The sequence below is a fragment of the Trifolium pratense genome, linkage group LG1 (genome assembly GCF_020283565.1).
Source record: "Trifolium pratense cultivar HEN17-A07 linkage group LG1, ARS_RC_1.1, whole genome shotgun sequence".
Lineage (NCBI taxonomy): Eukaryota > Viridiplantae > Streptophyta > Magnoliopsida > Fabales > Fabaceae > Trifolium > Trifolium pratense.
The window spans coordinates 7,009,854-7,036,250 of record NC_060059.1 but is presented as its reverse complement, the minus strand read 5'-3'; the positions used below and the strand labels follow the sequence as shown (position 1 = coordinate 7,036,250).

At 32.5% G+C, this 26,397-nt stretch overlaps 2 protein-coding genes across 5 annotated transcripts; both read right to left on the bottom strand.

Annotated features, from left to right (window-relative positions):
* Positions 1 to 2,431: 2,431 nt before the first annotated feature.
* Positions 2,432 to 7,567, bottom strand: LOC123905599 (RNA-binding protein 2-like). Of its 4 annotated transcripts, none has more exons than XM_045955303.1 (6): positions 7,289 to 7,567; positions 4,579 to 4,709; positions 4,206 to 4,491; positions 4,027 to 4,094; positions 3,831 to 3,912; positions 2,432 to 2,763 (listed from the first exon to the last, which is right to left on the bottom strand). In XM_045955303.1, exons 1-6 carry the CDS (start codon positions 7,365 to 7,367, stop codon positions 2,660 to 2,662), a joined length of 750 nt encoding a protein of 249 aa, XP_045811259.1. In that variant the 5' UTR covers positions 7,368 to 7,567; the 3' UTR covers positions 2,432 to 2,659. The 4 variants fall into 4 exon arrangements, with proteins under 4 accessions (XP_045811259.1, XP_045811398.1, XP_045811325.1 ...); XM_045955442.1 differs by having other exon boundaries at positions 4,027 to 4,088; positions 7,289 to 7,562; XM_045955369.1 differs by having other exon boundaries at positions 4,206 to 4,488; positions 7,289 to 7,561.
* A 10,412-nt stretch (positions 7,568 to 17,979) lies between these two features.
* LOC123905525 (26S proteasome non-ATPase regulatory subunit 1 homolog A-like) lies at positions 17,980 to 22,104 on the bottom strand. Its single transcript, XM_045955203.1, has 11 exons — positions 21,835 to 22,104; positions 21,309 to 21,484; positions 20,956 to 21,067; positions 20,684 to 20,852; positions 20,127 to 20,599; positions 19,889 to 20,024; positions 19,560 to 19,808; positions 19,267 to 19,487; positions 18,931 to 19,189; positions 18,583 to 18,815; positions 17,980 to 18,511 (listed from the first exon to the last, which is right to left on the bottom strand). The coding sequence occupies exons 1-11, from the start codon at positions 21,981 to 21,983 to the stop codon at positions 18,157 to 18,159; spliced, it is 2,532 nt and encodes an 843-aa protein (XP_045811159.1). The 5' UTR covers positions 21,984 to 22,104; the 3' UTR covers positions 17,980 to 18,156.
* Positions 22,105 to 26,397: the final 4,293 nt, after the last annotated feature.

Below are 26,397 nucleotides of genomic sequence, written 5' to 3'. Positions count from 1 at the left end.
AAAAAATAAATTTAATTTAGTTTTTAAAAAATAATTTGTAATTTATTTATTTATTTTTAAATACTTATTTAATTTTAAAATGCCACATGACCAATTTTTAATCAAAATATTCAACGGGGGCTAGCAAAAGCAAAAGGGGGTAAACTTGGGGGGCCAAAATCGAGCAATTGAAATTTGGAGGGCTAAAATCAAGCAATTGTGAAACTTAGGGGGTTAAAATCAAGCAATTAAAATGTGGGGGACCAAAATCAAGCAATTGTGAAACTTGGGGGGTCAAAACTGCATTAATATTGATCTAGTATTGATCTAGTATCTCTTTTCATTTTAATATATTTTATAGGGCCTGTCCCTTTTTTTTTTTATATTTAAAAACCTTATATTTAAATTTGAGATATCACAAATATTCGAATAATTTTTTTAATAATTTGTCGGTTTAGTGGGTTTATTTCTGACACCAAACAATTACTACATATATACACAATGATAACCCATTTATTTATTTTCTTTTGATTACTCTTATACGCCAAAGGAGCAGATTGGACCCCTGCCTGACCTTAAAAGAATATGGATAAGTCAGTGTGCAGTTACTCTTTGAAAGTGATGTAAAGCACCATTTTATAAAAAGATTAATTTTGTACCGACGGTTATATGCAACTAAACACACTTTAATTGGAAATTATTTTGCACTAATATACATGTAAAATTGTTTTACATGCAGCATCAATGGTATAGACAAATTATTAATTTCTTTTTATGAAGGATTATTTGCTTCAAAATTCCGTACCATTCTTTTTGATAAATTCCATAGCATTTGTTTTTGGTACATAAATTCCATAGCAATCTTAAAGGCATAAAAAGTGCAAAATAAAAAGCTTTTTGATTTTAAAAACAATCGTATTTTACGAATTACTTGATGTGTCAAAATAATATAGTTTCATTGTTTCAAAAAAAATAAAATAATATAGTTTCATACTTTCATTTTATGTTCAATGCAAACCGATGACACGTAACTTTTTATTTCAATCAATTTTTTTTTACCTATTTAAGAAGTTAATTACGTGTACCAAACTTAGTGGTGAGAGTTTTAGGTAAAAAAATAAAAAAAATTAAGTGGTTAGAATTTAACATTATAACTTCAAAAAAGGAGATTCAATTTTTGTTAAATATGACTATGAAATGACAATGTTTCTCTGAATATATCTCAGTCAATTTTTTAATTAACTTGATGAGAATAATTTCCTAGATCTCTCACTATTATCTATCAACTTTTTAATTATCTTGCGCTCTCACATTACATTACACACACATATATATATATATTTTAGAAACAAATTTATATCAAAGTTTCACATATTATAGTTTGTAATAAATGATCGTGGCCCTCATGTCAGAATCAAATTAATCAATCAATACACGTACACGATATTATTCAATTTTCACAATAATAATTTTAGTTGTCTTGTACAAAAAAAAAAAACTGTTGTATATTCTGGACAATGTTCCCATCAGTTTCTTCGAAAGGATGCCAAGTAGCACAGTGTCTAACCAACACATGCCTTGCAAAATTATGTATAAACTTTATCATGAATAATAAGATATTTATAACCGAGACTTTTAGATATTATTTTTTAATTCATAGAGTATTTGATATATATCAGTTACATTACATATTCTATGAACCTAAAAATAAATTATTATTTTTGTCAAGTAATTTCTATTGACTAGAAAATCCACCTTAAAGATAAATAAGTAGAGTGTCCATAATTTTTTTTTTACAATCAGGACAAGAGAAAGTATAAAACATAAAACAATTTTAAATAAATATAAAAAAAAATTCAACAACTCATTAGTAATTATTACGTAAAGGGCATCCCACAATGTCTCTTTGCATGAAAAAAATGCTCTATGATTTGATTGAGATTTCACATGGAACCTACCAATTTTTATTTATCATTAGAAGGCGAATAATATCAACCAAGAATAACCAACAATGAATTAAGAGTCTTAGTCTCCTTAAATATGTGGCCATAAATTCGATTTCTGACTCATACTGATGGAAAAATTCAATTAAAAGGAAAGAACCCATCTTGTGTGTCCCACAGATTCTCCGATAGAAATTAGTAATCACCAAAAACGATGGAAACATGGTACAAATATCAATATCATAATAACAAAAAAAAAATCAACCGATGAAAACTAAAGAAATAGTTAATACCATATGTAGATGCATACCAGATCATAGATGACTATAATATTAACCCTTAATCAGTTTGTGGAGCAATTGTTACTGGATTATCTAACTCAGCTGAAAATAGCACAAGACTGTTGAAATAAACACACTATTTCTCAAGTTCATTCTCAGCAGCCATTATATTTAGAGCTATATATGAGATATAGCTATGATCTAGTAGTTTTCCCTTTTAAGCAGAACTCCAATTTCAATTCTTATCATATTATTGAAAACTATAAAAACAAAATCAATACAACAATAGCATCATTCACACCATCAAATTTATATTATCACTAATTATACAACACGGTAATTGGCTACGACCATTCCATAAATGTTATGTTAGTTTTGCTTAAATGCAATTGTAGTTTGGTCTCAGCCTGTGTAGGCTATGTGCACATACAACCTAAAAGCTCCACGTGAACTAGCTCACCTCTTGCCGCGAGGTGCAGGCCCACTTCTAGGGCCAGGAGACCGAGAAAACTGAAGTCTCAAGTAATTGGAATCAGGATTGAGTTCATCAACTCTATAACCTGTGGAATCCGAACAATGTCAGCAAACATAAAGAATTATGGGTGCATAATTAACTGAAAATCATAAACAAATTAGTTCAAATCCTAATAAAGTTTATCAATGACAAAGATACTCAGGAGCCAGTAGCTTGCAGAATTTTGTAATGGCAGAATTTTCAGTGACCAAAAGATACCCTATGACAAAGTTTATAAGTGACAATGTTATTATGGCAGAATTTTGTAGTACAAACTACAGAAGAGGCAGACACACTAGAGTGCAGGATGATAACAATTTCAGAAGTGATGACCTTGATATTGATAATTAATATAACAGGTATCTCAGTATGTGAAAATTTAATGTACTGTTGGTTTTTTACTTAGAAGTTATTACAAACACAACATGGATGTTGGGACCCATTTTCACTTTTCTGATATTCATTACTTCAGTTACTAGTACTACTCCCTCTGGTCCTTATTATAAGAAGTTTACTTTTTAGATTCATAGAATGTTTGATGTATCTAGTCTATAATATGGACCAGATACATCTAACATTCTATGAATCTAAAAAGTAAACTTTTTCTTATAATAAGGACCAGAGGGAGTATTAAGTATTGGTTTCAATCAACCTCTAAAATCACATGTAACTTAAACATTCAGTAGTAAAGTGATTTGCAACTTTTCAAGGTGAAAATCTTTGAGCACCTTTATGAATTAGATAAACAAATAATAATTCTGCAGTGTATACTTGTTTATAAACCTTCAAAATTCAGCGTGAAGTGCTATCAACACTCTTTAATTGGGTTGAAATTCAAAAGGTTCCGCTAAATAATGTAGGCTCCACATAAATTTAGTGGGACCCATTTTAATTTCAAAGTTTGCGCTGAGAAGAGTGTGTCGCTAGCATAATTTAAATTCAGTACAAAAAAATAACCACATTGATTTAGCACCAAAAACCTAAGGGCAGTCTTCAATTTTCACATGTACCATAAAGTTAACTTATGCATAGATAATTCCCTATTAAATAACTTCCAAAGCCAGAACATAAAATCAAGTTCCTTTCATATCAGCAGGTAAAAAGAAGTGATACCTTGCAAGGCACTCATGGCAGTTGCAGCACAAGGCGGATTTGCAAAATCTACAAAACAAAGGATTAAAGGATCTCCACTTCGCTGCAATAAACGAGCATTTCATCATAAAAAGCACAATGGAATTTTCAACCAATCAAGTAAACAAACAAAAACAAACGAGGACAAGCAGACAACTGTTATAAACAGTGCACTTACATGCTTGGATTCTTTGGTCACAAGTCTCACTTCTCTATATCCCACAAAAGGGCGAAAGATATCTAAATATGACGTTATGGAAGTTGAATAATTGAATTAACATGAATGAAACCCAGGAGACAACGATGGAAGCGTGATAGTACAATTTCTAAACAATATCATAGAAATATAAAGGATACGAGCCACTTCTCTTTTTGTGCAGTCAGACGGGAGCCCTTCAACATATAAAGTACTTGACGCATCTGGGGGAAGTGGTATTGACTCAGGTCTGGGCCTGGAAACTGCATCTATTGGTAGCTGACCACCAAAGTTGACATTACGCCCATTACGTGCAACTTCAGGGCCACCAGGACGCCCCATGACAGAAGGATCACCTAGTGAATGGCCTGGTATTCCACTAACACCCCTTGCCAATCCAACACCGCCAATTACACCAGCTTCCCCAGAATTAAATGAAGTAAGCTGCTTCACAATCAGACAGGATGATAGTTTTCAGCAAACAACCAGTGATAGCACGCACATTAGACGTAAAAAAAAGGGTTAAGACATTACCCCCGCACTCCGAAGGTAGCTGTCATAAGCAGACCCAAGTGTTTTAGTGTCGTTTGACATTTGGTGACCATTATTTTGAGCAATATAATTATGCATCCCATTACCTGAGGTCAGACCAGAAGGTGTGTCATCTGCAACATTACAGAATTTAGTCTTAGAACTTACATCTTTAGCAAAAAAACTAAAGCAGAAAAATACATAAAAAAATCCATTTATTTGCAATAGCATCATATATTAAAGCTACTCTAAAATCTTATATAGCATTTGGTTTTGGAGAAATGGAGAGGAGGGGAGATTATTTTGAAATTTCCTTGTTTGGTCCAATATTTGGGAAGGGGAGCAAAAGCCTTCGGTGCTCAATTTTGTCTCGCCATTTGGGGAATCAGAGGGGGAAGTATATAAGAAAAATAGTATCTTATAATATCAAGATATTATCTTGAAATATCTCATAGGACTACTTTCTTATCTAAGAGTATCCCTTAAAATTAGTTTCTATTCTAGTTATTATAATGGTTTGATTCCCTATTCAATTAAGATTTGGTGTCTTGTGTCCATATAAATAGGGGTTAGTGCTTAATTGTTTTGTGTCATCAAATTATTAATCATGATCTATTTTCCGCCTTTAATCTTTCTCTCTTTTCTTTATCTAAAACCCCACAACTTAAGCATGGTACCAGAGCTGGACCATCCTCCGTTACCTCTCCAACATTATAATGTTGCCAAGTTCACAATAGTTTGGGACTAATCTTAATAGTTAATAGTTATATTCAGAATTCTTTTGTCATATCATGAATCATAATCTTATTTTAGTCTTTATTCTTCATCTCCTCCCTTTATCTAAAACTCCATAATTTAAAAAAATGCATTGACAAAAATATTCATATATAAAGTGCAACATAAAAACTTATATAAATAAAGAGTAAATTAGCCATTCCCTCCATTAAAAATCACTATCCTCCCTTGGTGAACAAAACAAAGCAATGGTTATCTCTGCTCCCTCATTTGAACCAAAGCCACCTCAATAAAAAACTATAATAGAATACATTTAAATATATGACGTGGTAGAAAAACTAAGAAAACCAAACAGCATGTGCTACATAATGCCAAGCACTAATAACATAATAAATATGTTTTACGAATACTGTTGACAACTACAAAATTGTCAGTACAACCAAAATAGATTAATAAATCAGGCATTGTTGTTAACCGACTCTTTGAACATTTGAAAATAAATCTAGGAACAAAATTACAAAATAACATGAACAGAAAGAAAAAAATCGACAACCAAAACTGTATACAAAAAAGTCAATGAAAAATCCCACACATTGCCTAAGTCAACCCCTACAAAACAAGCTTATAAGGTGAGGATTGCCAAGCCTTATAAGCATTACAAAGGCCATATCACTGGGCGATGTGGAACTGAACTAAACCCACCCCCTCTACCAAGCACAATAAATGTGTTGTGCCAGAAACAATGAAAAACAAACAAAGCAGTCCAATTACAGACTGCAGAGGTGACCTCAATTAAGGTTAATTGTCCAACAAAAAAATATTAAATATCATCTCTTGAAACAAAACAACAAACATATATCAAACTTAACTTGGAAGTAAGAAGTTATTAAAATTTGGAAAACATAAATGAAAACTGAAATACTAAAAGAATGTTCACAATTTTTTTTGAAAAAGAAAGCTGACTTGGATCATACAACCAAAGAGGAAAATTTCTATTTTAATTTCTAAAATTTGAATCGCCCAAAGAGTAAAATGAGACAACCAAATAAATCAAAAGACTGCCAGATAAAACAAAAGCATCTTATTATTCAAAAAGCTTAAAGGGGTTAACAGAGAAAATACTTATAATAAAAAAAAATGGATGCATAGTCTTGCATTTTACTGTGGTTGGTGAAAAACATATTTCACTCTTTATGCCAGTAGCAATACCATACCAGACACTGCTACCGCGAGCTGTGTGTCATAGTAATGCTTCTTAAATGATATGCAATGAATTTATACGGATGACAAGGAAATAGTAACCAATCCTTAAGCAAAAGGAAGAGAACGGCTTAAGCAGTTTTCTAAATAGAGAGGAATCAGGAGAGAAAAATAAATGCAATGCCACATAATTATATACATATCATTATCACATCTTAATAATCTCAAAATCTGAACTTAACATGTTGTAAGCTCAATGCATAAGCTGTTTGCATAAGCTCTAAAAAAAGCTGGGCCAAACGAGCCCTAAGTTTCAAGATGAATACACGTCTAACAATCTGAGTTTGTGCATACAGTCAGACAGTGAACCATTCCATAAGAACATGTCACAATAGTCCAATTCTAGCTGATTCCCTAAATGTTGTTAAATAACGACTCACTATATAACACAATAGCATTGCTGAATTTGAAAAGATATCAACTAGCTGCTAACAGCATTGTAGCATAGCACATTTTGAACAAACCGCTATTTTCCACAAACACTGGTTCTACTGAATTATGACTAATTTATGACCAATTCGAAAACTTCTTCGATCCCCAATATCATTTATATAAATCTCATACCAATGAAGCACGCAATTTAATACTAAATTACAAAGTCCTAACATGCTAAGCTCCAAAACCCTAACTTTGAAACGCCCAATACCAAAAAACTTAAAAGATTGAAAATTTCGAAAATAAAAAATGCAGAAAAAAGGGATTAGAGGTTAGAACTAACCATATTCAGTACGAGGTCTTTTGAGAAAACCAGGAGAAGGGACAAGCGGCTGCTGACGATTCCAGAAACCGTCAGTCATGGCGAGAGATCAATAGAATGAAGAAGGAGCTAATTACAAATTCAAAAACCCTAATTCGCAAAATAACAAAATCCCTAACTCTTCCTCGTATTCGCAAGATCAATAAAACATCATCATGTTCCACGTCAACAGCTTCAGTTTTATTTGTCTTCATTCATTAAAAACCGAAACTCTGATTTTATTTTTTTGTTAATTTAAATTTTTTTTTTTGTTATTTTTTGGTCGAGACGAGACCCACGTTACCTCTTTATAATTTGATTATTTGAGATTTTCTTCCGTTAAGTAGCTTAGAAATTTCACTTTAAAAATGACTATGTTGAGTGTTCGGGGTTCGAAAAATAGGTTAAGATGAATAGGTTAAAATAGGTTAAAAATAATATTAACAAAATTTAAAATGAACAAAAAATAGGTTAATGCAATATATATTCATACTAATAAAAAGATAAATAAATATTAAAATATATGTATGTGGTTTAGTTCGGTTTTGAAAAATTGATCCGAAATCCAATCCGATCCAGCAGTTTTCACAAAAGGACATCCAAACACATCCAAAAATATTCGGTTTTTTGCGGTTTTCGGTTTTTTGGATCGGTTTGCGATTTTTATTTGGATTGGTTTGGATTTGAGCACCCCCTAGACGAGACCCATGCTACCTCTTTATAATTTGATTATTTGAGGTTTTTTTCCCGTTAAGTAGCTTAGAAATTTCACTTTAAAAATGAATAAGTTGAGTGTTCGGGGTTCGAACCTCAATTCCTACCTATATAATGTGATATTTCTATCAACCGAGCTAAACTCACATAAACTATTTGAGATATTAATTAACCAAGATAAATTTGTCAAACTCATCTCAAATACACATATAAAAGTTGACATGATTTCTATACCGAGACAAAGACGCTTCATTACATTTCAAGTGAGTCATAGATGATTTGATCTACCGAAGACTAAGAGGCTTAACCAAGATCATTAAAGAACTCAAAACTACACCTCAAAACATAAAAGTCTTCAACTTTTATTCTTCAAAAATTGCAAGTTGCTAAAAAGAGTTTAAATAATACGGAGTACATAACTTATTCAATAAATTTAAAAATTAAATTTTTGCTTATAATTAAGAATGAAGTGAGTATTATGGAAACAAATTTTGAAGAAGTAGCATGTGAATAGCAAACTCCTAATTTCATTGGCACAAATACGATAGAAAAATAAATAAAAGAAAAACTGGTCGAAATTGGGCTGCTCTGTGAAGTTGATGGATCAAATTTGGGCCATTTTGTTAATTAATAATCATTGTAAAATTTGTATTCGTTATAATGTTATTCGAGACTTGTGCATGGTACACCACACGAACCACTTGTTTATGTTAGAAAAAGCCATCAATGTGATAATATAATGAATATATCAACCATTATTACATATACACATATAATAAATTATATATAATAAAATATAGTAACATAATGTACCAACTTAAATGAATATAGCAAATATATATATATTTATGAGTTTTCTTCACATGTTTAGGTACGGTAAAAAAAAGAAGATAGATTTTAGTTGTTTCCTTACAAAATATGAACCACAGTTTTAGATGTAATATCTTTGTTAACTGTTAATTGTATATCAAAATGCAATTTTTATTCATGCTCATAATGTATAGATGCAATGATCTCATAAGCTATCGTGTCAAGGGGGGTAAGGGTGATAGGTCTCCCATGGTGGGAGACCAATTTTCACATAGATCATAAAGGACTACCATAGACTATAATAAAGTGTCCACACACACACACTATAGTACATTAAAAAACTTAGCTTTGTTTTTTGATAATTAAAACTGAATTGGTTTTTGGCGTTGCGGTTAATGCCTTCCTTTAAAAATTAAGAAGTATTGGTTATAAATATGATTCTATGTAGGCTGCATAATTCTTTCTATGGCACCTTGAAAAACTTTATTTATTTTGCGTGACCATTTTTGGTACCCAATGTGTGGACTTTTGAAAAACATAATTTATTTGTCCTTATGATGAATTTGTGATCAATTTTGTGAAGATGTGAAATCAATTAATAATCCTAATATTATTATCTTTTTATAGAATTTAAGATAGTGATCGAAATGTTCTATAGACGAGATGCATGATATAGAGGTGGTCACTAATATAAATCATGCTTTGTTGGAAGTTCTGTTGCTAAATATGAAATTTTTGACATGTTGTATAAGCTGGTTTTGTATTTCCTTCAATTGACGGAGAAATATCATAATATTTTTTTTTTTTTGTCATTTTGGTTGGATAAGTACTATATTATTTTTGACACAGTATTGTGAAAATATTATACTCATATTCATTGAGAAATATGTGAAATGACATTGGTATTATATGAGTATACTGAAGGAAAAAAATTAAAAGCAGTCTTTGAAGTAAATTGAGGATATATATTATTGAGAAATTCATAGAGACACATATGTGATAAAAATGTTGTCGCTTAGAAATATTCTAAGTAGATCTGTACATGATTGTGATCATGAAATATTTTTGAGATACCATAAACTATAATATGGTATATTGTGGATTATCCATTGTATATTAAAATAATACAATGATGATTAGTGAAATTGTGGATTATCCATTGTATTAAAATAATACAATGATGTTTAGTGAAATTATGAGTTATCCATTTTATTAAAGTAATACAATGATGTTTAGTGAAATATGAGAAAACATATCTCTATGTGCGGCGACATTATAAACTGTCTCAATTATGGGGGCACTGTCACTTGAGAAATCATTTGAGTAGACCTGAATAAAAATTCACCTATGTTACCAAATGTGGGGGTGATGTCGCTTGATAATCTTTCAAGTAGACATGTATAATAAATCAAATCTTGAGTTTTATTTCCTCAATTGTGGAGATGTTGTCACTTAGAATTTATCTAAGTAGACTTGATGAATTATAATATGAATGTCGATTTGACAATAATGTGATATATTGTTTATAGCGGATGAGCCATTGTATTAGTATAATACAATGATGATAGGAGCCGATGAGAATAAATCTATAAGTGAATTTAATTGTTCTAAGTAAGAAAGATTGTCGTTTAGTCAACTAAGAAGACTTGTACAATTTTATTGCGGAGAACAAGTTTATTGTTATAGACTTGAATAAATATATGAGATTAATTGACTTAGAGACGTCTTAGTCAATATTATATTGATGAAAGAAAAATGTCTTCATCATTTGTGCATAAAGTAGCTACTAAACAAAGCCCCTTGGAAGAAATAATTTTGTGACGCATTGAGGGGAATTGGACTTAAGCCATTTGAAATCAACAAGTGATAGAAACTCAACCTTTGTGATTGGAGATCCCATGAATAAGGTTCATATGGGTAAGAACAAGTTACTTGTTAGATCTGCTAGCACACAAAAATTAGTTAATTAATTTTTGTCTTAGTCCTTTTCCTATGATTTGAGTGAAAAAGTGCTAGACACTGCATTACAGAGAGGATAATATGACATAGCTTTTAATGATTTTCATAGCCCTTATGGTGGTGTATGATTTGCAGCATACACTTAATGAAATCACCTATGTGAGTGTCAAGTGGGGCCGCTTGTATGAGATCTTGGCGAAATCTCTAGAGCACTCATGAAAGAATCCAGGCACGCGCACGACCTATTCACGCACCACAGCGGCAACAACAAGAAATGTGGGGTGTAATGCGATTGATAGACTGCTAACATACGCTAGGTTTCATTGGTTCATATAGCTTGCTACACCAATGTTACTGTGTGTTAAGTACTATCAGTCTAACACTGGTTCATATAGCTTGCTACACCAATGTTACTGTGTGTTAAGTACTATTAGTCTAACACTGGTTCATATAGCTTGCTACACAAGTTTGATGGATTACATCAATGATGTTAATACAGAAAATGTTTTTGAGTATTCTTTTATACTTTAAAATAAATTGTGGGGGATTGTTGGATATTTTGATCATATAATTTATTTTAAAGTTATTTAATATTATTTTATATATAGTTTTTAAAGAATTAATATTATTGATTTTTGTTAAATGTGATTTAATTACTTAGTCAAAGAAACATTTTTATAATTCAATTTATGTAGACTTAATCCTAATTATTAGGACATTCAGTTATGCTTGAAACAATAATTTTTTAATCACCACATGAGCATATAGACAGAAAATAGGTGATCGAGGAAGTGAGCAATGAGAGGAATTGAAGCAAGCCACACTCACCGTTTTTATTTATGGGCTATGGATCCTCCTTTCTATGTTTTGATATATGACATAAAATAGAAAAAATATTTTCCTCTTCCTCACATATTGAGTTATCTTCCTGAGTTAAATCACCGGTGTCTAATAATTCTTATTAGTTCTGTTACCTCGGATATAATTTATATATGAGAAGGACCTGTTGAATCCTGAGGATTTGCGTTTATAAGGCGGATAAATCCTTAAGGACAGTGCGATCAGCATGTCTCAGATATTATTATTTCATGGTTTACTATTCTCCCTATTTGAGACTTTGTGGTTGCTTATTTCGCTAGGTGCCGACAACAATATACAACAATCATAAGATAAGTTTTACTAATCTCTATTTTATTTTATTTTATTTTATTCTCGTTAATGTTTATTGGATTATTTAAATTTATATGTGATTTATTATTGTGATTAGGTCCAATTTTTACGACACTATATATATATATATATATATATATATATATATATATATATATATATATATATATATATATATTTCTTATATGTGAAGAACAACACAGATATATATGGGACAATAATTGAAGCACAAGATGAACACAAGTTACTTACTTACTTATTTATTTATTTATTTATTATTAGTTGAGTTTGTAACAAAAAAAAAAAGTTAAATCCAATTTTATTAACAATAATGTAATGAATTGGGTCATTATAAATTGAATAACGTGTAAAGTGAAAAAATTAACCAATGATTTATTATGATGCACCTACGGTATTTATTTTTGATTTGTTAATCAATGACTAAAATATGTTAAACTCATCTCGAATACACATGTTAAAGTTGACACAATTTCTATGCCGACACATCACTACATTTAAAGTGAGCCAGGTTTGATCCATGGAAGAAGTGTCCGACCAACAAACCTAAAGAACCTTCTACGCCAATCCCCACCCATCCCGAGAACTCAAAAAAACTGCACCTCCAAAATAACGAGATTTTTTTTTTTTTTTTTTAACTAAACGAGATTTCTTTCTATTTCGTTTTTTCTTCTTAATATTATGCGGCATATTTTCATTTTTACCAGGATGGTACATTGGTACTCCGGGTGTGTACTTGGTGTTAGGTAAAATGGTGTTCTCTATTATTCACATAAGGCAATGCACCTTATATAGGCAAGTATACAAGGAGATCTAACACTAGCTTGAACAACAAGCAACTAGTTGGCTCAAGCCAACCTGCGCGCGCGCGCCTGTGGGCTTGGCAAGCCAGGCCTGCTTAGCTGCTTAGCTTACAATCCAACAAACCCTCCCTTAAGCTAAACCTCTAATACAAGTATGAATTACAAGTTCTAAACAACAGTAATGACATCACAAATGCTAAGTCTATCTCTCAATTTACAAAAGCTCTCAAGCTTTAGTGCCTTGGTCATAATGTCTGCAACTTGATATTGAGTGCTGCAGTGCTCCAACTCAACAATCTTCTCTTTGGTAAGATCCCTCAAAAAATGGTATCTAACATCTATGTGTTTGCATTTACCATGTAAAACTGGATTCTTTGACAGCTTAATGGAAGAGCTGTTATCACAAAGTATCACAGTTTCTCCCACCTGTGTTTGACCAAGTTGATCAAGTATCCTTCTCAGCCATACTGCTTGACAGGCACTAGATGCTGCAGCTACAAACTCAGCTTCAGTAGTGGAAAGAGTCACTATAGCTTGTTTTTTTGAAGACCATGAGATTGGTCCATTTCCATACATGAACACATATCCAGATGTGGATTTTCTGTCATCCAAATCACCTGCATAGTCAGAATCTGTCCAGCCTTGCAGTTTCAATTCACCTTGATTCCTTTGATACAATATCCCTAAATTGATTGTACCCTTCAGATACCTCAGAATCCTTTTCACAGCAGCCAAGTGTAGTTCAGTAGGTCTATCCATATATCTTGCTACTAAACATACAGAGAAGGCAAGATCAGGTCTTGTGGCCAAAAGATACATTAGACAACCTATCATTTGCCTATATTCAGTAGCATCAACAAGCTTCCCACCTTCATTCTTTGTTAACTTGCAGCCAGTGACAATTGGACTGCATACTTTGTTACAATTCTCCATACCAAACCTCATCAATATATCTTGAGCATATTTTTGTTGATAGATGAATATCCCATTTTCAGCTTGCTTGATTTCAACACCCAAAAAATACCTCATCCTCCCTAAATCTGTCATTGCAAACTTGCTTTTCATTGATCTTTTGAAACTTTCAAACATCTCTTCATCATTACCTGTGTATATTAGATCATCAACATATAGACTTACTATCAGAATTTTTCCTTCTTTTTCATGTTTGATAAAAAGAGTGTGCTCATATGGACATTTGGTGAATGATTCCTGCACAAAGTATGACTCAATCTTGCTGTACCAAGCCCTGGGAGCCTGCTTCAAGCCATATAGGGCCTTTTTGAGCTTGTACACCTTATACTTATCATTGGTCTGGTAGCCACATGACTGCTCAACATACACATCTTCAGTCAATTCACCATGTAAGAAAGCACTCTTTACATCAAGTTGATACACTTTCCATCCCTTGCTAGCAGATAAGGCCAATATACACCTTATTGTATCCCATCTGGCAACAGGTGCAAAAACCTCTCTGTAATCAACACCATGCTGCTGACTGTAACCTTTAGCTACTAGTCTAGCCTTATACTTCTCAACCTTTCCATTCTCATTGTATTTAGTTTTGAAGATCCATTTCACTCCAATTCTTTTACTTCCTTCTGGTAATTCAGTCAATTCCCAGGTTCCATTCTTTTCAATGGCTTCAATTTCTTGATCCATTGCTTTTCTCCACTCTTCATGCTTTGCAGCTTCTTCATATGTGTCTGGATCATCATTGCAGAAAACAGCTAAATTGTGCAAACCATTATCCTCAATTTGCTCTTGTCCAGTCACATAGTCTCTCATCCAACCAGGTGGTCTCCTTGGTCTGGGAGAGATAATGGGATTACCATGTAGATCTTCATCAGAACTTTCAGTGTCACTAACATGTTCAACATCAGGACTTTGTTGGCTGCTTTCTCCAACCTCCATTGGCCCATCATTACTCACTTGATCTATTCCATCACTGTTGCTTAGAGCTTCAATATCATCTAGATCAGTTGCTTGAGCCTTTGCAGGCTTATTGTCTTTCATTTCCCATCCTTTTGACTCATCAAAGATTACATCCCTGCTAACAATTATCCTTTTATTGGCTGGATCATAAAGTTTGTATGTTTTTGATTCTTCACTCACACCAAGATGAATACACTTAATGCTTTTTGAATCTAATTTCTTCCTTTGAGTGTCAGATACATGTGCATAGGCCACACAACCAAAGATCTTGAAGTAGTGAACTGCTGGCTTCACTTTACTCCAAGCCTCTTCTGGTGTTACTTCCTTCACTGACATGGTTGGACTTCTATTCAACACATATGTTGCCCAAATGACTGCTTCAGGCCAAAATCTCTTAGGTACCCCTCTCTCAGTCAACATACTCCTGACCATATTCAGAATAGTTCTATTCTTTCTCTCAGATACTCCATTCTGCTGTGGAGTATAGGCTGCAGTGAGTTGCCTTTTGATTCCATGTTGACTGCAAAAATCATTAAATTCATTTGAAGTGAATTCACCTCCTCTATCAGTTCTTAGACATTCAATTTGACAACTTGACTCTTTTTCTACTATTGCTTTGAATTTTTTGAAAGTAGATAGTGCACTAGATTTTTCTATGAGAGGATAGGTCCATGTTTTCCTGCTAAAATCATCAGTGAAGGTAATAAAGTACCTGCTTCCTCCATTTGATGTAGGGTTGATAGGGCCACAGATGTCAGAATGTATCAATTGAAGTCTTTTTGTAGCTCTCCAATTTGAGGTTTTAGGAATAGAATCCCTATGTTGCTTGCCTATAATGCAGCTTTCACAAGTTTCTGCAGTTTCTTGTAAAGCAGGCAATCCCTTGACCATGGATTTCTTTGCTAAAATGTTCAACCCTTTAAGATTCAAGTGGCCATATCTGCAATGCCACAGTTGTGTAAGATCTGAACTTGTAGTCTTGAAGCACATTGGAGTGATCACTGAAGCATGTATCATGTACATTCTATTAGCTGACATCTCAGTGGACATAAGCAAACCTCTGCTTTCATGATACACCTTGCAACTGTTATTGGAGAAGACAATTGTCAAGTTATTCTTCAACTCAGGAAGATAATACACACTAGTTATGACCTGCACTATTCCTCCAATTTGCAATCTCAAATTGCCCTTTCCCATGACTTGCATTCTTGAATTGTCACCCAATTTCACAGTTTCTCTAAACTCTGAATCAAATTCAAACAACCATTCTTTCTTTCCAACCATATGATTGCTGCAGCCAGAATCAAGAAACCAAATCTCATCTTTCAATTCACTTTTGACTGGTTCTTTAAGCTTTTCTTGCGCCATAAGCAAGACTTCACCATGTTCATCAAACTCTGCATAGTTTGCTTCTTCCCAAGTTGGACATTCACTCTGCTAATGTCCAAGCTTGTGGCATCTGTAACACTCAACAAGCTCTCTACTTTGTTGTCTACCTCTGCCTCTTCCACCTCTTGAACCGTTTCTTCCTCTCCTCCTACCCCCACCTCTATACCATGTGAAGCCTGCAAGGCCTGCTCTTCATCTTTCACTAGGGTAGGCTTCATTCTTTTCTCATGGACCAACAAGCTGCTTTGTAATTCATCAATTGTAAGGGTGGTGACATCATTAGACTCTTCTATGGAACACACAACATAATTGAATTTTTCACTCATAGATCGCAACACCTTTTCTACAACTATAGTCTGAGTCAAGGTTTCACCTGAAGCACTCATCTTGTTTGCAATTGCTAAAGTTCTTGAGAAAAAATCACTTACAGACTCATTATCTTTCATCTGCAAGATTTCAAATTCCTTTCGCAATGCTTGAAGTTGAGCTCTCTTCACTTTGGTCGAACCTTGATATTTCTTGCGCATTGATTCCCAAATGTCACGAGCTGTGTTGCGTTCAAGAATCGTTTCCAAGATTGATCTTTCAATTGATTGAAAGAGAAAGTTCTTGGCCTTCAGATCTTTGAGTTTGCTTTCCTCTGCATGTTGTCTTTGTTCTGCAGTTGCGTTTGCAGGCGCAACAATGATGCCATCTTCGATTAGGGACCAATATTCTTTCGATCGAAGCAAATTTTCCATAAGCATTGCCCAATGATCATAGTGTCCATCAAACTTCGGAATTGATGGACGAAGATAATCGGAATCAGCCATTAGAGGGCAAAAGAAAGCGATCAATCGAGGAAGAAGATGAAGTTTGGGAAGAACGATTTGTAACGGTTTGTAACGGTTTGTAACGGAATTGTAACTGAATTTGCAAAATCTGCGATTTGCAGTTATCAGGACCCTTGTGGGCTCACTGATACCAAATGTTAGGTAAAATGGTGTTCTCTATTATTCACATAAGGCAATGCACCTTATATAGGCAAGTATACAAGGAGATCTAACACTAGCTTGAACAACAAGCAACTAGTTGGCTCAAGCCAACCTGCGCGCGCGCGCCTGTGGGCTTGGCAAGCCAGGCCTGCTTAGCTGCTTAGCTTACAATCCAACACTTGGTTCATCAAATTAACAAGTTTAGTAGTGTATTTTTTTATTTATTTTAAACAAAGTAGTAATGCTTACAAGACTACACCATTGTAGTTTTTCTAATCTTTAAATTTAATAGATATCGTTTTAAGTTCAAAATGAATATGATTTTTCTAATTTTTTCTCATCATGTTTTTATTATTTGATTTTATATAAGTGGCTAGAAATGAGCAAGTAGTGAATTTAGAAAACAAACAACTATGGAGCTTTTGTTATGAGCAATTATATAAGTCTAACCGTCAAGTACATTTTATTTTATGCATGCATGTGAAAAGAACAAAGTTTGCTTTACATTGGGGTTGCATATATTGCTTCTTTTCAGTTACCGCCGATTTTGCTGCCTTATATGAATACATTTTCTTCGTCAAAAGATAATAATAATAATGTAACATGAGCAAGTCAAAGGTGGTCAATACTAAATATCATACTTTTGGTGTTAGGGAGACAAGTTTAACGTAGATTTAGTTTTTTTGGTTACAACGTAGATTTAGTTAAACAAGCAAGGATTGCTGCTCATATTGAAAATTCATTTGAAAAAGCAGTGTCTTGGCTATTTGTATAATTAGTAGTTTTATTGTTGGTACCAATATAAGGGCGTTGGAGACCCTATGCATTATTAAAAATAGGCCCTAATAAAAGAAAAAATGCAAAAAAAAAAATCAAAAGAATTATCATCGATTTAAATTACAAATAACATCAGTAACACTAAAAAAATAATTACTTTTTTCTCTAATATAAAAAAAGTTTGATAAATAAGACAATCTCCATTACACACCTACCCATTTGATAAAACTATAATATAACAATTAGCTAAAAAAATTCACAATAGAAAAATCTCTTTTAGGATATTTTGTAACTAATAAATCCCTCATTTTTTACTAGCCCTAGCTTTGGCCTTAGCTGATGTCGACAAAACAGCTGTTGGAAGTTTCTCAGTTGAGGCAGTGGTGGGAACAGTCGTAGGCTCAGGGCATTCAAAAAGTGAAGGTTTTGCATGTGGTGAGAAAGCCAAGCTCATGAAATAGATGAGAGGGTACCAATACCAAAACTGGCTGAAAACTGCAAGACCAACCACTGCAGTAATTTTATCATGCTTTGTCTTAGAAAGTAGTCTTATAGTCACGTTTCTTCCGCCAGCATCAAGGATTCCAGAGGCCAAAATAGCCCCCATCTTACTCATGGTATCCTCGTGCTTGTCTAGGATAATTTTCTCCAGTTGTCGCCTAGAATACGAGGCATGTCAGAAATCAATAATATTTATTGCTTCAACATCAAAATAATAGACTTTCCTTACCTGAATGTTCCAACACGCGGATCACTAGCTTCACTAATCTGAACCATGACCATAGCCATTGCTATGAGGGCACCCTGACGAACAAAATCAACGACATCCGATGTTAAAGGCTCCAGCAAAGATATGGCCTCACTGAGACCAGTACCCGCACAGGAAATACCCACAGCAAGAGCCGCTCCATAACGAACATGTGGATTGTAAGATTCTGATAGGAGGGAAACAATTCGTGGAGTCTGCAGTGTAGGAAAGTAACGTTGCAAATCTCAACAAAATCAACCAAAACAGACTACAGACACAGAAAAGCAACTCAGGACAGGGGAAAATAAAAAAGACAAAGGCAGAACTAACCTGCTCTGGATCAGAGTACAACACAAAACCTAATGCTAGGACGGCAGTCCTCCTAACATCATCACTCACATCAGACACAGCAAAGTGAAGTAATTGACGAATGGCCTTATTGTTTGCTGTTCCCCTATATGCCAAAGCCAGGGCATACATGCCACCATAACGTAATATTGGATCCTGATCACTAGTCATCTGCTCAATTAAAGTGTCAGCTTCTTCTTCTCTTCCGTAAACCGTAAGAGCAATTCCCAGTGCTAACCCTCTGAAACATTTAAAAACCGTAAATGTCAGAGCAAGAGAAGCTGTGGTTTAACAGATTGCCAAGTGAAACACCTTTACCTTATAATCTTTTCATGTTGTGTCTCGTGTGCATAAGTGAGCATTTCATTTGCCTTATCACTGCCTGTTCCAACCATGAGTAAGCCCATACTGATACCCGCAGCTTCACCAGCAACAGCACTATCAGTGTAGAGAACATTTTTTATTTCTTCATAAATATCCTCATCAGCAGTTCCTAGGGATGCCAATCCGAGACCTAGACAGGCACCATGTTGAATGACCTGGCCATAAACAACACATTAGATATAGCAATAGTCTTTTTTTTTTAACAGATGATGAATATTGATGAGTACCTCAACAGTAGTACTGTGTAAGCTATCACGGAGGAATTGTTTGATGCCCTCTCCATGGTTGGCATGAATCAGACCAAGGGCATAGAGAGCACCACCTTCTGAGTATGGACTAACACCACCACCAGTCCCGCCCTGAGGCAAGTAGGGTGCCATCAGTGACCTTCCCTGCTGCAAATGACCTCTATGGATAACACCAAGACCAGCTGTTGCACTGAATTTGGCCCAATCAGTAGCTCTGCTCACCCATTCCTATAATTTTCAAGGGGCAAAAATCATAAAAATGGGAAATTACAGGGAGGGGGGACAAAAACTATGTGATATTAACTCACCAAATTTTCCCTCAGGAAAGTATCCACAGTTGTTCCAGCATGCATTATTGCATTGGCGTAAATGGTAGCACTGTGGCAAACACTATTTCTCATCTCCACGGACTGCTTTATGGTCTTTAGAATAAGGGGGTCAGATCTGAATGCAAATTAGATGCAATTAGTATAAGAACCAACATACTACCAAGTACCAACAAAGAAATGATGATCTAATAAAATTTTCTTAAAGAAAAGGTCTTACTTGTTATGACTGTAAAGGAACTGCAGATTCAGCTGTATAGAAGTTTCCCCAGACAAAATTCCCTTTATTTTGTTTAACCTGTCAGCATACAACTTTTCACTTGGATCCTCAGGCACATTGACAGCAGAAGCTGATTCACCCTCTGTCATTGGAACATCATCTGGTCCATTCACGCCAGCATTCTGAGTAGAATCTGCATCACTGGGTGTTGGCTCTACGGGTTCTGAAGGTTGAGACTTCGGCAATGAAAGGTGATCTCTAACATTTAGAAGAAAAGGTTGATTCTCATTCTCTACCAAATCAAAAGCTATTTGAAGTGCCAAAAGAGCACCATCTTTGTTTTCAGAACGTAAAAGTGTTTCCAATATGCTCGCAACACCCTCTGGCTCATCCAAGAACATAAGACACTGACAAATGCTCAGATAATCTGGTGAAGGAAGCTTTTGAAATACTTTAACAATGAGACGGAGAACCTGAACAAAAAGAACAATTAGTATCACCTTTTGTCAGAATCAGAACCACCATTGTTTAAAAAGTCTCTCTCACATTCCCCTTACCTCTTGTCTGTATTCTCTAACATTCACAAAGGAATGAGATACATGAATGCAGTATGACAGAGTTCCTTGAATATTGTCACTCATTGTAATTGCTTCCTCAAGTTTATCCAATCTCCTGCATTCAATAGCAGTTCCCATAGCTTGTTGGTATTTTCCATCCACTATACACCTGGATTGAGGAAAAGCAACAAATAATGAGTAAACTCAAAAGTGTTAAGAAGAGACACTTGGATACAAAAAACACAAGAATAAGTACGGTGGCTTATACGTACTTATCGAACAGCCTCTCCACGATTGCTTCCAGTCTAGGGTCCACCTTAGAATCATCATTTGACTCTGCTGCCGCCTTAGACTTGAAACTAGCATATTTATCTATAGCTTTAGCTGAAAGTATGAGAAGATTTTATAAAATGTTAAGTGGAACATATCATGAATTCATTGTAGAACAAAATTAATTAATATATAAGTGACATTGTTTTGCAGTTGATTATTATACTGAAAAGAATAAAACCACTAACAAGTAATACCCAACAGGACAAATATTAGCAGTGCAGTCCAGTTGCAAGATCTGTATACGACGACTTTAAATGAAATAGAATAAAAGCAAATAACAATTCTCACTCACCTAGAAGAGTATGGACAAAGTCGGAATCCTCTGAAACATCGAACAGAGGACCAGCTCCAAGGGCATAGGATAGTGAGTCATTCAGCTCACCCAAGTAACAGAAGACCTTTGATAAAAGTAGTGCGGCAAGTTGCCTTTGGTGAGGATCAGACTCCTCATCTTCATACAAACTCTCTCTGTTTAACACATACATACAAAACACACGTTTAATTTTGTTCAACAGTTTGCACAAAAAAAAAAAAAAAAACTAAGTAACTGAAGGGAGAACCATGAAACCCATATTGTAGTATAAATCTAAAAACGGTAGAACCCTAATCCCCTTGATTGAAAAGACATGCTTTCAATACTATATATACACTGAATTGTAGAATTTGAGTACCAAAACTCTATTACTATAATTGAAGCAGTTGAAAAAGTACTAAAAAGAGTGAACCAATTGAATTTGAAACACAACTAGTTTTGATTAATCTAAAAAGGCATAACATAACAATGCAAATTCAAGAGAATAAAAAAAGGGAAACATTACAGGAGAAGAACACTGGTAGAGATCTCTGCCAAGAAACTATCGGCCAAATTGTTGAGGTTGGAAAGAGCGTGAAGCTTTAGCGACGGATGAGACTCGTTAAGCATCGCCAACATGCCACCGGCAGAGCTGACCAGAGTAGTAGCAACCATGATTGAGTAGTAGAATTGGAATAAGCAACTGACGGTTGGGATTATTGCAAGAAGATGAACGAAAGAGAGAAAGAAAGAAAGGGTTTGTTTGTTGTTAATTAATTACTAGTAAGTATTGTTTTATACAGTTGCAAAATATCTTATTTTTTCTTTTTTGATCAAATCTTATTTTTTCTTGTTCAACAATGTATATGATTCGTCAAAAAAATAATAAAAAGATACTTAGTTTTTTTTTTTGTTACAAAAGATACTTAGTTTAGATACGTATAACAAAAAAATATTAAATATATCCAATATTTTCACAAAAAAAAAAATCAATTATTTAATTTATATATCCTATTTTTTTTTATATGATCATTTGTTTCTTTTTTTTCAAATATATTTTCTTTTTCTTTTTTGTCACTCATTTTCGAATATATTTTCTTCTTTTTTCTATTTAGCACTAGCGGGAATGCGGGTTCTTCCGAACTTCGTCATTTTTAATGAAGTTTATTAACAATTTAAGCTCAATGACTTGATTAAACCTAGGTGCTTTAAACATAAAGCTTTAAGTTGTTTGGTGGTTTTGGTTTTTATTTGTTTTAAAAGCTAGTTTTTATTTATTTGAAACATGTTGTCCTAATCATCTAAAAAATGTAATTCAATATTTATATCTCACAATTATACTTAAAAAATAGTTTATCATCATAATAACTTAAATAAGTTTAAGTACCAACATATTCATATCACGATCACATCATTCACGATATAAATAAAACAACATAAGTCTTGACAATAAAAGTCATAACATCAAAATATAACAATTCAGGTAATACAAGCTATCGAGGTCCTAGACATATAAAATGCACTATTGTTAATTCGTTGCAATAAAGGTGCATGCTACTATTAATTTTTTTTAAAAAAAAACGTAGTACTAGTATAGTGTTTTTCTTCTACAAAATATGAAATTATTCATTTTAATGGTAACAAATTTTTTTAATGACAACATTTCAATAACTATAGTTATTGAAATGTTTTTTTTAAGTCAAAAAACATTTCAATAACTATATATATGTCGGTGGATAAAATTATACTGATAATACTATGCCTGATAATACTATGCCGTATAATAACATTTTAACAATCATAAAATTTATAATGGATTTAAAGTTTATACCATTTATATTATTTATATATTATTGAGACCCATTAAAATTAACGTGGATATGATTTGTCAAAAAAAAAAACTTAGATTAGATTAGATACGTCTATCTATTTTAGTATAACAAAAATATATATCCATTATTTTCACAAAAATAAAATAAATTATTTAATTTTAATATCCAATTTTTTTTATTTTATTTTTTATACGATCATTTAATTTGGCATGTATGTCAACAAATATTTGTTTTTTTTTTTCAAATATATTTTTCTTTTTCTTTTTTCAAAGATTTTGGTTTCCAACAAAAAATCAAGGGTATTTTTTAGCTTATGAAAATAGCTTATGTAAATATAAATTTATAAGTTTTCCCTAACAAAAATTATATTTTTATAAGCTATTTTCTCATAAACTACTTTTTTTTAAGAAGCAAAAATGGAATATATTAACACCAAAATAGAGTCCTTCCTAGCACGAGATGTGCCAGAGAGAACCATAAAGTTTTACAATCATCAAATACACATTAAAACGAAAGGCTTAATTGATACCCAAACAGACAAACAGACTCGACCACCACATATGAGTGTTTATACCTAGAAAGCTTATAATATAATGTATAAAAACTTATTTATTTGTATAAGTTGTTTTGCATAAGCTAAAATATAAGTCAATCCAAACGGACCCTTAATAAATTATCACCAATTTTTTTCTTTAAAAAAACAAATTTTTATTCGATAATTATAATCTAATTTACTCATTTAAGTTTAACTACAAAACAAGTACTGAAAGTTCAGTTATGCTTAACATTTGATAAATATTGTTGAAGGGTTATCTATTCAATCACTTGTTCACATGGTTACCAAAAGTTCTGAGTTGTTGGACTTGACCTTGTCTGGGCTATATGATTAGGTTAATGTTTCGGTAAATTGTTAATCGCAGAAAGAATATTTGATCAACCTTCTGTTATTAAATTATTACTAGACCACATCCTGATATTAGCAAGATCTTTCACTCCTATTGTAGATTTAGTTGATCAAACATTTATTTTCATAATAATTGGAGAATGAAATTTAGTTTGAAATTTATTAAGATTAAGACCATAGTGCCTGAAGCATATGTTTGTTTTTATTTTGTCAATGAAAGGAAATGCTGTTTTGATGAAAGAGAAGGGGAAGTTAGTACAATTTAGAAGCCGAGATTTCCTAAATTATGTCCAGCAAGATTATCAAATTCGAGTTTTTACGTCAATTCGTTTTGCATAGGTGGAATAAACTTGTAAACTCACATGCGTTTACCTCATCAAAATTATTATATACATAACATATATACTTATATAATACTATAAATGCATTAATAAATTATAAAACAAAAATATACCAGATCACCTGAATAAATTGTCATGCTCGTAAATATATATCGAACTACATAAGTTATCCCACCGAATCATAAAATATCCAAAAAATTAGAGTGTCTTAAGTTTCTAAAGTTGTTAAAAGTTAAAACTATAAAAAAAAGTTAGTTTTTTCACAATCAGGTAAAGTCGAGTTAGTTTATTCTGTTTGATTTCAAAGAGTTTATTGTGTGTTAACTCAGGTCTGATTTTATCTAAATTTGGTTTTACAAGCGATTTAACTTGAAATCCATACCTAAAAAAAGTGTAATCGGGGGTTTTTATAAGTTTAAACTCAATTTTAACAACCTTGAGGTCCAGTGTTATAGTTCATTTACTGGAGGGTAGCCTTAATAGAGTTAGAATTTAGGTAATGGTAGGTTTTATTGCTCAAACATGCCCCTGGCGCTTTAGTTCTAAAAAGAATAAGGGTGGCAGGGATCAAGTCATCAAACTCACTAGCTTATTAGGTAAGATTGCCATTGAGTTATTATTCATTCCTATAACAAGTTACAAATCCACCACACAAGGTTAGAAGTAATAAGCAATGCATGTAAAGTTGTCACCGTTAATGTTCAAAAACAAGAAAGCAAGCCAAAACCTTAAGTTTAAATTATAGTATGAATGACAATATGTTGGAAAAAGAAATAAAAAAACTCAATTAAAAGTTAATTTTAATCATAATAGGGGATTAAAACTGAATATCATCGCCTCAATTTCTGCTGACTCACGACCTTTATCGCTTGTGTGTAGATCGTCTCTTTTGAATAACGCTATCTTTTTTACACTTCAATCTTATTTAAGTTATTTATTTAGAAAAAAGTCACATAATAAGTCGTTCAAGCATACAATTCATACTTGGAAAAAATGTTTATCACAAATGAATTAGTTAAATTTAATATTTTTTTGATATTTTATAAATAAAAATGAGAATAAAAATAATATGATATTTCATATTAGATGAGTAATGTATCTAATCCAAAAAGAAATAATGAGGAAATATATGATATTTGTACCATGGGTAGTTGAGTTTAGTTAAAAAAATAGTATGAATTTTGCACATTTCATTAACTATAAATACTACTACAAAATATGCATATAGTCATACTACAAAATATGCGTATAGTGATTCAAAATGTAGAAAATTTATTTAAAATTAAATATTTAAAAATTTGTTATATATTACTGTTAAAATACAAGTGGAATTATTGTATTAATTATTTATTGTAAACTTATTTATTCAATTTTTTATGTTTTAGTGATAAATAATATTAATGGTCCAGTGTATATTTTTAATAAAAAATTAGAAATTTTATTAGAAATATTTAGGTTAATTTAGTAAGTTTGATACTAATTAACTTTATTATATTATTATTAATGATTAGTAGTAAAATTTGTAGTAATATTGTTTATGTTTCGTTTATAAAAAAAATGTTTTTTTATTTTATTTTACGAAAAATATTGTTTAAATTTCTTTTTTATAGAATTTTTTTTTTATTTCTATATTCCTATTTTTGTGCAGTTTCTTTTCATTTTTTCTATAATTTTTTTACTAAACTTTCTATAATTTTTTTTCTTCTATTTTTATGTATAATCAAATTGTCGATAATCAACATCGCTAACAACAATATTGTCAACAATTTTAAGTGTTTCGGTAACAGCAAAAAAAAAATCTAGAAAATGTCGTAAACCGGAATACTTGTTTAAAGTGTTCCGGTAGTTTTGACGAATAAACCGAAACACTTTTGAAAAACTTTTGAAAAGTGTTCCGGTAAATTTAGCAAACCGAAAAAGTTTAGGTGCTTACCGGAAGAGTTTGTTTGAAGAGTGTACAAAATTCACCGAAAAAATCAAAAAATGACAAAGTTAAAAAAAAAAGAGTAAAA

What these genes read in the sequence shown, in the direction of transcription:
- LOC123905525 (XM_045955203.1), bottom strand. Translation starts at nt 21,983, where the DNA reads ATGGTTGCTACTACTCTGGTCAGCTCTGCCGGTGGCATGTTGGCGATG. An exon ending in TACACAGTACTACTGTTGAG is followed by an intron (nt 19,488 to 19,559) that starts GTACTCATCAAT and finishes GTTTATGGCCAG; the next exon opens with GTCATTCAACATGGTGCCTG. An exon ending in CCGCGTGTTGGAACATTCAG is followed by an intron (nt 18,512 to 18,582) that starts GTAAGGAAAGTC and finishes CTCGTATTCTAG; the next exon opens with GCGACAACTGGAGAAAATTA.
- LOC123905599 (XM_045955303.1), bottom strand. Translation starts at nt 7,367, where the DNA reads ATGACTGACGGTTTCTGGAATCGTCAGCAGCCGCTTGTCCCTTCTCCT. An exon ending in AAGACCTCGTACTGAATATG is followed by an intron (nt 4,710 to 7,288) that starts GTTAGTTCTAAC and finishes GTAATGTTGCAG; the next exon opens with ATGACACACCTTCTGGTCTG. An exon ending in GCTACCTTCGGAGTGCGGGG is followed by an intron (nt 4,492 to 4,578) that starts GTAATGTCTTAA and finishes CTGATTGTGAAG; the next exon opens with CAGCTTACTTCATTTAATTC.